Raw genomic sequence first — 13,928 nt, 5'->3', positions numbered from 1 at the left:
AAGCTAAAATGAGATTATCATACTTTGGTCCCTTTGCAAGAAGACAGGCATCACAGGATAAAACAATAATGCTAGAAAAAACCATGAAGGCACAAGGAAAAAAGGAAGCCCCAATATGAGTTGGCTTGACTCAAGAAAGGAAGCCACAGCCTTCAGTCTGCAAGACCTGAAGAAGGCTGTTAACAACAGGACATTTTGGAGGTCACAAACAGATACGGTCAACGTAAGTCAGAAGCAACGTAACAGCACTTAAGACACACAGTGTTGTAATAAATCATAAATAAATACATACTTTAAGTAGTGATCCCTCTAAGCTGAGTTAGCGTGAGCTAGCTCACAGATTTTTAGCCTCCAGCTCACACATTTTTGTCTTAACTCAGGAAGGATGACCCCAGAGCACAATATTTTATGCAGCAGCTCATAACTTTAATGCCAGTAGCTCACAAAGTAGAATTTTTGCTCACAAGACTCTGCAGCTTAGAGGGAACATTGACTGTAAGTAGTCCTAAAGTGCTCCTTGGCATTCAAAAGCAAATAATGACAGTAAGGACTGAAGGGTTGAGAGAAGGAGGTGCCTGGTTCAAATCGCACCTCTACTATGTAATTATCTGGTGGCCTTCTGTAAGGCCACTCTTTATCAGCCTCCAATCGACTATAAGTGGATAACAACAGTGCCTTACCAAGCAAGGTTGTTGTAAAAGTTGCAAGAGTTACAAAGCAGGAGTGAAGCACGCAAAACGTCAACAGCATTTCAGAAACACAAGGAACAACTAGAAAACAACTAAAATTAAAAAAACCAACCTAGTATTGCATGGAAGGGGCTAAGGATTTTACGGTTTGATAAGAGGACCACGTTGCAAGCCGCTTCAAGTCCCAAGGACGGGGGCGGAAGGGGGGCATTCCCTAAACCAGGGGCGGTCAAATTGTGGCTCAGGAGCCACATGTGGCACTTTCACACCTCTTGTGTGGCTCTCAAAGCCCCCACCATCCCATCAGCCAACCGGTGGTTTGGGAAACGCATTTAAAGTTAAAGTTGCTTTCTTTCCACCTCTCCCTCTCGATTTGCCTCGCCTCCCTCCCTCTTCTCAAACATCTGACGTTCACGTCTTGTGGCTCTCAAACATCTGCTCTTTATTCTATGTGGCTCTTACATTAAGCAAATCTGGACACCCCTGCCCTAAACAAACAACATGTTCTCTGTTACGTGTTGCAGGAGGCTCTTATGTCACCCGAGATTTTAAAGGACAGCAGCACGCAAACACATCAATAAAAGATTCGCACGAGCCATCACCTCATAATAGATGAAAGAACTAAAAACATAAGCGACAGATAGGAAAAGAATAAAGAAACGAACTAAGAAAGAAACGCGTTAAGTGAAATGATTATTATACCGCTCAGCGACCGGTTTAGGATGGGGAACCAGCGACTATTATAATTATCGGAGTTGTCATCGAGGACCCTCGTCCGTCTCCCCACTCCGGGCCTCACCTGGGTGGCCCCCGTCTCGCCGGGCCGGAGGCCGTCTCCGCTCTTCCTTCCACTCGCAGTCTCACTTCCCCCCTCAGCGCCTCCGACTTCTGACAACCGGCGCGCTTGCGTCACTTCCGCCGACGAAACAACGGGCGTTGCCCGGGAATAAGGAGGGATATAGCCATGCCCGGAGCAAAGAGAGGCGCGAGATTTCCGCAGCTCCACACTTCGGGGTCCCTTCGAGATAGTACTGTGATGCGGGGTGGCGAAAAAACGATGAAGCGACAGAAACGGAAGCCTTTCCACATCCGAATGAGATTGGAGGAAAAAATTGGGAGAATGCTGCTAGCCCTCTTTGGCTCTGTAGCGTCTCTTGTTTCTCTGGATGTGTTTCACCACTCAAAGTCCATTGAGTACCGAAGTGTTCAAATAGCTTCATCGAGTTTATAACCCTTTGGGATCACAAAAGCTATATAAGGAGGTGAAGGGGCGGTGCGGCAAGGGGCGACCCCCGCTCTGGTCAGGTGACCGGGGGAGGGAGAAGGGTTGTCTGTTTCTTGGTCGTAGTAATGATTATGTAACTGCATTAATGAGTTACTTAATACAATTATAAGAATACTTATAAAACTGCATAAAAGGTAACATTTCATATTGATATGCTTTTCCAGACTGGGTCTTCTGATCTTCCCTCCCCCGGGATGATTATGTAAGCTATCTCAAATGCCAAATTTGGGAAGCATCCTAAATTTCGATTGAATAACAAGCAGAGCGCTTTTACCGCGGGAAGTTCCCGTCACACATGATACCTTTCCAATCTATACAACAGACTTGTTAAGGTTGCGCCTTCCAGGTTAGAAAATTCCTGGAGATTGACGTAGGGTTGCCAATCCCCAGGTGGGGGCAGGGGATCCGCCGGTTTGGAGCCCCTCCCCTTGCTTCAGGATCATCAAAAAGCGGGGATTGGGTGGGGAGGGAAATGTCTGCTGGGCAGTCCATTATTCCCTTCACCTTTCCTGCATCTAGTTTATATAGGAAACCTACCAACAGAACCGGAGTCTTTCTGTAATTTGCACATGATACCTCTAGAGGTGCTCTATAATATTTTAAAAAAAAATTAAAAGATGGACTTCAAAAAGGGCCCTAATCCTAATGGAATGAACTGGGATTGTTCTTTTGGGGAAAAGAACACTCTGCTGATGCTTAGACAGCCCGTCTCCATTTAAAAGTAACAATTATCCCTTGCTTTTAGAGCTTTCTCAGTGGTTCTGTCTAGGAAAATGAGAATCTCCCCACCCCCATGCTTGATTTCAATGGTTGAGAGCAGTCAGAACATTAATTCAGACAGATGTGAACCAGGTGATCATATAGAGATATTTTATTGCACAATACTGACACATGACACATTTTAATACAAAATACCAATTATACATCGGGAAAACAAACACATAACTGAAAGTCGTATTAGTGAGGTTCACCAGTTCCAACAATTTACTTCGACACAACACACAACTTCCCATTTATATCTTGGTTGTTTTCAAAGGCATTAAAGGTAATGCATAGAGAAACCTAGGTAATACGGTGATTTCCCACCCACCCCTAAAAAAACCTTTAAATAACAGTCACAACAAAATCTTTCCAAATCTCGGTAAGGAAGAAGAATTTTTTAAAAGTTATTCTTTCCTCTCTCTGCATAAATAAATAGCTTATTCGTACAAAAAAAGAATGTGTTAGATCCACAAACTAAAGAACTAGATCTTCTCTCAAGAACAAAGCTATGCTCTTTTAATGCAACTGCTAGTTGCAGCAACATCCAGAATCCTATCTCTCCTGATGCGTGAGATATAATCCATGATAAATACAAAGGGGTCTTTTTGGGTCAGCTCTCAGGGCGGTGTAAATAGCCAGAACCAACCGCAGGACTGTAGCACCAATGAGCTGGCTCCCCACCCATGCAGCTGAGCCTATTAGGTGCCCATTCAGATGAGGTCCTTGGCAGTCTAATCATGGGGCAGGGCAGCCTGCTTGGCAGCCTGTAGCCTTCACATAGCCTGCACCCTTGCTGGAGTCCCAGTCAAAGTGCTTATGTACGAAGGAAGCATATCAGCGAGGACTTGGGAGTCAGGTGTTGATGGGCACCGTGAGCAACCATGCAAATGTGAGGGGACAAGCCTGATGGGAGGGGTCAGTCCAGCTGCTGAGGCCTGAGAGTGCCCTATCTAGATTCAGGACCTCTCTTGGCCCTTTAGGGTTTTTTGCTAGTATCATAGAGAATATAAGAAGAGACCTGCTGGATCTACCTAGTTCAGCCTCCTGTCTCACACAGTGGCCAATCGTATTCCTGAGGGCCCAAAGCAGGGCATAGAAGCTGAGGCCTTCCCCAATGTTGCCTCCTGGCACTAGCATTAAGAAGCTGGATGCCTCTGAATGTGCAGGTTCCCTTTAGTCACCATGGCTAGTAGCCACTGATAGGTCTATTTCTTCCATTAATATTTCTGATCCTCTTTAGAAGTCCTCTATGCCTGTGGCCATCATTATATCCTTAGGCAGCAAATGTGACTTTTCAATCACTCACTGTGTAAAAAGGTATTTCCTTTTGTCCAGCATGCATCTACTGCCCATCAGCTTCCTTGAGTGTTCTACTATTTGAGCAGAAGGAGAAAATGTTCTCTTTGACAGCATCAGGGGATGGGAGGATTCTTCTCTCGTAGGGACTGAGGCTAGGCTGCTTTTACCGCAGCTCTGGAAAATCAAGCAGCCCTTTTTGAATAGGCTGTGCACCTACAATCCATTCCATCATAAACTGCCGGACAACACAAAAACAAGCGCCGATCATTTATGGGCCCTATCTGGTAGCTTCAAATGTGTGCAAACTTTTGCAGATATAGGAGGCACAGGATCTTCTCGCCTGCTTTCATTTTAGCCAGTATTGGTTGCTGCACTAAAGCAACTAACCTTGGTGATCTTTTTGTTTCTGTGGGATACAGCAGTCCATTCTATAGGGAAAGATATTACACCCAGTTTGCTTCCTTGCAGTGTCTCTCAGACTTGGGATCTGGGGGAGGCCACAAGGCTGACTCAGTTCAAGGCCTTAAATCCCTGCAAAATGAACTGCCCTTACGGAGAAGCTTTCATCCAGATACTGCCAGCTGCTAAAGTTTTGGTAGAAACAATTAGAAATAGTTCTGTCTCAGGTCTATAAAGACCATCATCTACACAGCTTGAATGCATGGAGAGGCATCCCAGAAACAGGACAAAAAAACTTGCCTTTTTGGTCAAAGAAACAGCAATAAGTTACAACACAGGAAATAATTAACAAATATAGGCTCACAATTAAAGCAATGATAAAAAAGTACCCCACACTAAAAAAAAAATTAGGGTTTTGCTACAGAACGCAGATTATTTTTTTTAATTGCTTCTGAATCATGTCAGCATCTATGGAACGCATCTCAGCCCTCTGCTTTGCAAATCACAACAATAAAGTCACAAAGGCAGGAGTGACAGCGGTGTGAGGTAAAGTGCTTGCTGCATACTTCTGACACCACATGACTAAGTAACAGCTATTCATCACACTGGTGGGGGGAAACAAACTCTTGGAAATATTGTGCAACGGCTTGTGTTCCTGCTGTCAGCCACCTCTGTAGTGCAGATAAGTAAGGACTGAAAGCTGGGGAGGCAGGGCAAATGCCTTCAAAACCTCTATACAAGCACGCTGAGGTATTCTATAGCTGTGATCATATCCGGTACCCGGCATGCATCCTTCCCAATGGAAATTTTTTCTGTTTCAAAGAAGTGTCTGAGACAGGTTTCCACTAGCTGCATTGCAGGAAATGGAGGACATGTTCCTTCACAAGGTAATTTCTGAGACAAAGTAGAATCGCCATCCAGCGGTTGTAAGTGAAGTAAGACCAGGAAGAGGACAGGCTCCCTCACTCTTGGGCAAAAAGCCTACCACCATGTGATCTTGAATTCATAGATGGGACGTTTGCAGTAGTAATGGTTGATCAGATGTTTGTCACACACCCCGATGCACTGGTGGTCCACGGTGATGCCCCGGCTAGAAAGGTCCGTCACAATGCAATGGAGGAGATCGTAGACGTCTGCTACAGCTTCCCAAGGTCCGAATGACACATCCACTTCACAGTGGTGTTCAAAGAGTTTAGCCTCGCCCTCGCTCCTCTCGAAGCGAAGGGAGTTGAACAGCGGGCACTCGTATGGTGTGATGGGCATCTCTTCCTTGAAGACGCAGATCTTCAGCTTGGCAAACCGGGCCTTTCTCTGCATGGCCCTCAGTTTTGCAATCTCAATGATCCGCTCCAAGTGATCTGTGGAGCAAAGAGAAACAACCTTTGAAAATTACAGGAGAATGCCTTTAGCGAGAATGAACAAATTATTCACAACAATGTATGAAGCTGCCTTATACCAAATGAAATATTTTTGGCTCATCTTGCTCAGTATTATTTCCTCTGAATGATAACAGCTGTCTACTCTCTCAGAAGATAAAGCTTTTTCCTAGCACCTGCTCCACGCAGTTTGTTACCTGGAGATACTGGGGATCAACTGGAATATTCCATATAAAAAGCACCTACTGTACCACTAAGCTATACACCTTTCCCTAACCAAAAACCCACCCTGTATCAAGTCAGACTATTGCTATCGCAGGAGTTGTCCTTGAAAGGGCAGCTGTTCGGAGAGCTCTCTCAGCCCCACCCACCTCACAGGGTGTCTGTTGTGGGGGGAGAAGATATAGGCGATTGTAAGCCACTCTGAGTCTCTGATTCAGAGAGACAGGCGGGGTATAAATCTGCACTTTTCTTCTTCTCATTGACAAATCTAGCTTGTCTACTCTGGCTGTCAGCGGCTCTCCAGGGTCCTTTCCAGCAGCTGAAAAGTTGGGGACTGAGTCTGAGACATTCTGCCTGCAAATCCCATGCTTTTCCACTGCACCCACCTCCCCATACATAGAGCAACCAATTTAATAATATGAAGCTGCACAACATCAAGTTTGACCTTTGATACACCTAACTTAGCAACATCTCTCTTGACTGGCAGGAGCTCATCAGCATGCAGACACTCTAAAGTCTTTCCCAAGGCCAGAGATTCCAGGTACTGTACTTGGGATACACACAGAGCAGGTGACTTGCTTGAGTCACAGCCCTTGCTTCATCTGAATTCTGCTAACAGTGGTGCTCTTCTGTAGCTCCAGTTACTATAATGGGGCTTATGCAAGTGAACCCAGGTTACACAGTACACATACTGGGGGCAGAGCGCTGTGGAATTTTTCACTCTGGGCTCCAAACTGCAGAGTCAGCCACAAGCACAGAAGTGGTATGGATAAATTTTTAAAGTGTTTTATCTCCCAGATTGCTTCAATTTTTCCTCCTACCGTTGTGTGAAGAATGTCATTTTGTACCTTTTGAGGCAATGAATCATCAGATGACTCCCTTAGCAGATGGTCAATAGCTAAGCAGCAGAAGTTGGGGACTGAGTCTGAGACATTCTGCCTGCAAATCCCATGCTTTTCCACTGCACCCACCTCCCCATACATAGAGCAACCAATTTAATAATATGAAGCTGCACAACATCAAGTTAGACCTTTGATACACCTAACTTAGCAACTTCGATCCCTAACGGCATTTGCAGTCAAAGAATCTCAGTTGTTGGGGGAAAACCATTCTCTGCCCAAGCCCAGGAGAACTGCTGCCGGTCAAAGCAGGCAAGACTAGTTGGGCCAAAAGTCAGATTCAGTATAAAGCAGCTTCATCTCTTCACAATCTGCAAAGAACTGTGCTACGTCAAGGCACACCGCATAGTGACTAGCTACACTTTCTATTGCAAGTCATTCTTTTGTGGAGCTTTCAATTATTTTTTTTTTTAATTCTTCCCATTTTCACGTTAGCGCCTGATTTTAAAGTCCCATCACGTACTGCATGTGACCTGTCATGAGACAACCATGCCATGCTGCTCTCGATTTACCTTTGTAATAGGGCATTAAGCCCAAGAAAGCCTGCCGGACTTTCTCTCCTTTAAGGGGCTGGAGCTCTTCTAGGTTTTCTAGCAATGGTCCTATTGAATAATACTGAGCTTCCTTGTAAACTGACCTCACTCGTTCTCGGGGAGGCAAGTCACCGGACCGCAGGAAGTTAAGCACGTCTCTGGAAATAAAAGGGAAAGGGTAGCAGGCAGTGAGATTGTTGCTATGCTTTTGTGGTGCGACAGGCAAGTTACTTTTTTTTATGTAACAGGTTTTTTTAAAAGCTTGCTTTGATGGTCTTGTTTCCTGCCCTAGGAACCCCTAAAACTGGGTGCAAAATAAACAAACTACTTAATTTGGTTTATTATTATTTATAGATTTTTGCAAACTGCCTTAGAAGTCTTGAGTATGCTAGCTGAATAGCCATCTTTTACAGATCTTCAGTACCATCCTAAACAGAGATAACACTGTTACAAGCCTGCTGACATCAACAGATTCAGACAACTCTCCGTGGAGCTGTAGTGTTAAATAAACCTGCAATTTAAGTCAATCATTTAATCTGGTTAATTTTGATGAACTAAAAAGGTGTCTCGAATTAATGGGGAGGGGGGGTGGGGGTTAAATATTACAAATGCACATAATTTTAAAGCACTTTTATAAAACCTGCAGCTGCTAAGCAACATCTCGAGAAGCATTTCCCCCCCTTCTCTCACCCAGGATGGAACGCCCCTGTTACATTTCCATCCTGAAGTTCTTCCACAGAGCTCAAGGTGGCATGCTTGGTTCTCCACTCTGCCATTTCCTCTTGCAGGATAATACTGCGTTGACACAGCAATGCATCATTTAACAACAATTACAAAGGACATATACTTTTTTGCATTGGAATAAAACAAGTGTCCAGTGGCACCTTGAAAACTAGCTTTATGACAGTCTCTGTGAGTCACAGCTGACTTCTTCAGCTTCACTTCTAGCTGCTGCTACAGACTAAAATGTTGACCCCCCCTCAAAATCTGGAATCTTAATTTTTGCTTCAGAAGCACTGTCTCTTTTGATATGTCATTCTCATCAATTAACTGACACTCACATGAACAGTCAAGTAAGACTTCTTGAATCAGGCAACAGCCCTAATCCATATTTCACAGGTCCAAATGTCAACCTCCTTAAACATCCCCCAGAGAGATGAAAGAAAGACAGCCTAACTGCTCAGACAGCCCAAGAAGCTTCTTCAGCCAGCGCAGTGCCCAGAAGCGCAGATGATTCTGCTGCACATGGGAGCAAAGGACCTTGAGCCAGTCTTAAGGAGAAGAGCTAGATTCAAGCCCACCCACACCTCAGATGCCAGCAAGATTTTCAGGGTATACTCTTTCAAGAGTCAAAGCTCCCTTTAGGGTTTGTAGAATCTTTCGGGCTCAAGTGCCGTGTTCTACTGGAGAAAGTTTTTCTTCCAGACGTTTCGTTCTCAGCTGCGGAGAACATCCTCAGTGGCATTGCAGCCGGAGCAAGAGCTCTGACCTTCTTGGCTGCTGTGCATTGAGTGCACAGCAGCCAAGAAGGTCAGAGCGCCTGCTCCAGCTGCAACGCCACTGAGGATGTTCTCCGCAGCTGAGAATGAAACGTCTGGAAGAAAAACTTTCTCCAGTAGAACACGGCACTTGAGCCCGAAAGATTCTACAAACCCTAATGATGTTACCAGCCGTGAAAACCTGAAATCTTTGAAAAGCTCCCTTTGTCAGATACAAGTCGGAATGGAGATCCCTGAGTCGTATACCAGTAAGAAGGTAGGAGGGGGTGTTGCAAAGAAAGGAGCCAGGATGCAAACGTACAATGCAAAATGCATTCAGCTTGATTACAGTATGGGAGGAAAATGCTTAGGGGCAGAAAATTAGCATATGTAGCAAGAAAGTGTACAATTTAATTTCAGAGGGTAGATGTGCTGGTCTGCAGTGGAACAGCTAGATTTGAGTCCAGCAACACCCTAGAAACCAGTTGGATTTTCAGGGTAGAAGCTTTCGAGAGTCAAAGGTCCCTTCGTCAGATAAGCAAGATAAGAATCCTACGTCCTTGTTCAGCCTTGGGGGAGGAAGGGTGTCTGTCTGTTCTGAATTTGTGAATGAACTCAAGGGCAGCAATTTCATGTTATAATTTCCTCTCGAAGATTCTCTGTCTGAGGACTGCCACTCCTAGGTCAGCGATGGAATGCGCTGGACGAATAAAATGTTCTCCCCCTGGTTTTGGTGTGTTGTGATTTCTGATGTCAGATTTATGTCTTGAGTTTTCTTTCACTGCAGACCAGCAGGGCTACCCTCCAAAACTACCCTCAGGGGAAGCCTCCCGAGAGAACAGGATTAGTTTAATGTTTGCTTCAGAGCTTTCGGCTTTAAAATTAGAACTTAAAAAAAATAGAGCAGACAGGCCAAGGTCTGCTTGGATAGCTGACTTGGCAGGACTACAGCTGTGCACATTCATTCCAACAGGAAGGTGAGCGCTTAAAGCTGATGAGGCACCTCTGAAGATCCTGTTTCCAAGGCCAAAGGCAGCCATTTTGACGAATCAATCCTATTAGTGGCCACATGCTGCAGAAACAAAGAAGCATCTGCTGCTTGTCTCTTGGCCTCCTCTGGTGCTCAGAGAGTCAGAGCTCAAAGCAGAAAAACCCAAACGGCACTTCGCTAATGTGGGGCACAATCCACCAAGACATTCCCATGTGCAAGCACCACTGAAATCGGAGAGAACCAGGGTGCTCTCAAGTATCTCCTTCCCAGTGGACTGTGCCCCATGGGTCATCTGTTTGTCTCCCACTCAATTGCTCTCAAAATCCACCACCTGTGATAGCTGCTCACACTGCCTCATCCAATGCTACACGAATACAACAAAAGCGAGTTTGATTTCCTGATATTTTGGACAATCACTTCAGTTAAAACCACACATAACGACACTGGCCAGCAGCATCAGGGAGCTCAAAAAGGTCAAATAAAAGCTTGTTTTCCCAAAAGCTTTCACCAAGATCTTCTAGCAAGCTAGATAACAGCAGTCCAAATGCTGCTGGCTGGGATTTTATGACAATTTGTGTGCCTGTGGTCCCCAGAAAATGTATCTGCTTCATTTATACCACACTCTTCTCCCCAGCAGGAACCCAAAATGCCTTCCAACATTCTTCATTTTATCCTATGATGTAAATCAGGCTGAGAGTTTGTGATGGATGCCAGCTCACCCAGCAAGCTTCCTGGCAGAGCTGTGATTCACAAAGTCACTCTACCTCCAACATGCAAAACAATCTATCTTGCTCATTGTACATACATGCAGCAGGCACATACCCAAAGAATGTTCCGTCCCGGTCAATAAAATATCTGCCTTCGGCATCCGTCGGGATATAATGCCGGCCGCTAAACATAGCCGACAGCATGGTGTCTTCGTATCGCCTCAGCGTTGACAGTCTGGTGGTGAAATGCATGCCTCCTACATTCAGGGGAACCACTTCAGGGAACTGGAAAGAATAACCATGATAAACTCTTCAAAACTGTCTTGGCAGGAGATGATCCTTGTGAAGCAGGCAAGGGGCCAAGATGAGAAGAAGAAGGAGACAGGGGAGGGTATACAGGTAGGGTTAGAGAGATCAAGACATACAGGTGCTCACTTGCCACAGAGTTTAGGGATGCTCAGTTTTTAACAAAAGATACCAGGCCTGCAAAGCTTGTGTTTCAATCAAACACAGTCCATCAGGCTCACTTGAACCTAAGTTACATAGATAAAGAATGCTTTGCCACCCCACATTTTAAATATCCATATAAGCAATCTGAGGTCCAAAGAGGAATTACAGGGGTCAGAAGATACTTGGAAGCCTCATCTCTCCTCTCAAAATCTCCCTCTCAAGGATGCTCTAAGCTCACAGGGGCTTGAGCAGCTCCATTTCTCCTCTTCCTCTCTTATTCATTCAGGTGCTATTCTGCTAATATCCCTCCCTTCTGGAGCATGCACAGTTAAGGTTCTCTTTAGTTTTCCTTCGGGTTAATTTACAACACCATGTTTTTCTGCATACCAAATAGTTCACTTTTTGCTGCTTTCATCATTTGTGTGAGAGCCCACCGCTTCAGAATTAGATACAGATGACACTTCAAGGATAAAACAAGTTCTAGAGATGGATAACTTACAGGGATCCATCTGACCTGAGCCTAAAAAAAACTGCACTGCCAGAGCCCTCAAATATATGAAGCATAAACGCAAGATAAAAGTCAGATAACTTATTTTATGTACTAATTATCTAGGCTTCTAACCTATCCCATCCTTCAGTAATAAGGTACCAAAATTGAAGCAGAGCAGGGAATCACTGTATGGCTTCTCCCTGGTCCCACCAAGTCAATCAGAACAAGAAAAATTTTGCAGACGAGTCTGGAGACCCTTCAGGGGGAAGGAGTTTTGCAGACAAGGGACAACCCCTTGCAAATGTCCACGTTCAAACTCAGATGATAGAATCACAAGGACATTTTCCAGTAGATCTGTGAGACTGCATTAGGAAAGGATCGACAGATTCTCAAAAAGAATCACCAACCTGCTGTGGAAGAAGGGACAGGGAATGCTCTGCCTGGGTGGCCGTTGGGGTGGCCGGCTCTTGGAAATCATCTTCCGCATCCGAGGTCGACATGGCATCGCCTGGGTGTCCACTCGCTTTGTTCTGCCCCGTGACTACAACCATCCCTCTGGCTCGCGTAATTGGGTCTGCTGGGCAGGCAGCCGTGGCAGTGCTGGGGTAAACAGACAACCCATGGTCACCTGGGTGCCTTACTAAAAGTAGGCCAGCGTGAGGCAGCAGGCAGAGAGAGATGCTTGGCTCACTTTGCATCAATTGTTTACGAGTGTCATCGCTATTCTCGGGAAGTGAGTCACAACCAGGACGGTTGTTAGATCTGCCATTGGCCAGAGACACGAGTTGGAAGGGATCCAAGTTTTGCACGGCAGCCCCGGGAAGCCTCCCTGTCAGGTTTTGCAGCCAGAGAGTCCCTCACGGAGCCAGTTTTCATTGTCTGCCTGGTTGGCTCAACCTGCTTCCAGCAGCAATGTCATTTGCTAACTAAGTTCCCACCCACCGTTGGCTGGGAGGGGAGGAAAATACCTGCTATGGAGCAACTATTTGGCAACTCTCCAGGCTGTCATAAAAGCTGACCATTGACTGATCAGCTGCTCTTTGGTCACTTCCCTACTTGGGCATTCCTAACATCACACTGCCACCCAAGTTGTTTCAAAACAGACAAAAGGAAGTACCTCTTTGCTGCTCTGTAGCCTCGCAGAACTCAGCATCTTAAAAATGTTTAAGACTAATGGGAAATGTACTTGTGGGACAAAACTGCCAGCTGCATAGGTGCCGGGCATTCAGAATCAGATTTAAACAGCCAGCTTTGCTAGTCAGTTGCAATGGCTGAAAAAGGGTGGGTGGGGGAGAATCAAAACATAAGGTTTGTTTAACCTGGGTACAGTTGTGCATGCAGAGGTTGCTGGAGCCGCTGTTTCCAATCATTTCGTTTCTTGGTCACCCCGAGACATTTCAGCACACAACAGAGCACAGCATTGGACTTGTGAACAGCCAGCTCCACAACAAGGTGTCTACGTAAACATTTAAAATGAAAACAAGTCTGCTTTTAGTAGGATTCCCCCCCACCCCCCATCACCACCATTTCTCTCATACACAAACACATAAACCTGCCTTATAGTGAAGCAGGCCATTGGTCCGTCAAGGTCAGTATTGTCTGCTCAGAACAGCAGTGACACTATGGGGTCCCAAATCCCATCACTTACTACCTGATCCCTTTAATTGGAAATGTCAGGGATTGGACTTGGGACTTCCTGCATCATGCCAAGCAGATGTTCTCTCACAGAGCTAGGGCCCCTCCCTCTCATATGGAGATGGCCAAGAGGCAGCACAAGGGCCTCAGATGAAGCCCCCAAAGCATTTTGATCTGGTTCCCAGAAAGCTTATCCTATTTCAATCAAGTATGCAAGAAAATATTTGCAAGGAAATGTTGAGGAGGGGGGCTGTTTTCAGGGAATCAAGGACAGAGTCTGCCCCACTTTGGTGTTAAGATCTCTATGAGATTTATTCTAATGCTAACCACAAACATGAGGACTCCAGAACTGTGAAGCTATTAATTGCAGGGTCCTGCCAGGTCTCACGAAGGGGTGAACTTGTGTTGCAAAGATACACTTCCCGTCCCCAGAGCTCTGGCTGGAAAATACAGGAAATGGCCAGTGCTGCTTTACAGTTCAGAATGGATTTGATGGTGAAATGTTAAGCAGGTTTTTTTTTTTTTAATGTACTGTTTGTTGTAAGTGTTATCCTGTTTTTACTGCACTGGTTTCTAGTTCTGTAGTCTGCCTGGAGTCTTACAGAGAAAGACAGACTACAAATGAAGTCAAAAAAGGAGACCCCCAGGCTGCTGCTACATGTCACACAAACACAGTAAAAAACCCAAACACCCAGAGTTGCCTGTAAGTGGCA

The 13,928-nt window shown here is 45.4% G+C and overlaps 2 protein-coding genes across 3 annotated transcripts in view; both read right to left on the bottom strand.

Moving 5' to 3' along the window:
* The window catches only part of RABGEF1 (RAB guanine nucleotide exchange factor 1), a 36,711-nt gene extending 35,131 nt beyond the window's left edge, over positions 1-1,580 (bottom strand). Inside the window, exon 1 of one of the 2 annotated variants that reach the window (XM_060259031.1) lies at positions 1,489-1,580. The gene's annotated coding sequence lies outside the window, so the exon portion shown is untranslated. The remainder of the gene's footprint in view (positions 1-1,488) is intronic. The other variant, XM_060259030.1, reaches the window with a different exon arrangement.
* Positions 1,581-2,823: 1,243 nt separating this feature from the next.
* Positions 2,824-13,081, bottom strand: KCTD7 (potassium channel tetramerization domain containing 7). Its single transcript, XM_060259381.1, has 5 exons — positions 12,900-13,081; positions 11,988-12,180; positions 10,756-10,925; positions 7,444-7,622; positions 2,824-5,792 (listed from the first exon to the last, which is right to left on the bottom strand). The coding sequence occupies exons 2-5, from the start codon at positions 12,129-12,131 to the stop codon at positions 5,416-5,418; spliced, it is 870 nt and encodes a 289-aa protein (XP_060115364.1). The 5' UTR covers positions 12,132-12,180; positions 12,900-13,081; the 3' UTR covers positions 2,824-5,415.
* Between the last annotated feature and the right edge of the window lie 847 nt (positions 13,082-13,928).

This window comes from Heteronotia binoei, chromosome 18 (assembly GCF_032191835.1).
Source record: "Heteronotia binoei isolate CCM8104 ecotype False Entrance Well chromosome 18, APGP_CSIRO_Hbin_v1, whole genome shotgun sequence".
NCBI lineage: Eukaryota > Metazoa > Chordata > Lepidosauria > Squamata > Gekkonidae > Heteronotia > Heteronotia binoei.
This window is presented reverse-complemented; position numbering and strand designations above follow the sequence as displayed.

Coding starts and splice junctions, on each gene's coding strand:
- KCTD7 (XM_060259381.1), bottom strand. CDS start 12,131: ATGGTTGTAGTCACGGGGCAGAACAAAGCGAGTGGACACCCAGGCGAT. Junction 10,926..11,987: donor TGTCCCTTCTTCCACAGCAG/GTTGGTGATTCT, acceptor TATTCTTTCCAG/TTCCCTGAAGTGGTTCCCCT. Junction 5,793..7,443: donor CTTAATGCCCTATTACAAAG/GTAAATCGAGAG, acceptor TTTGCTCCACAG/ATCACTTGGAGCGGATCATT.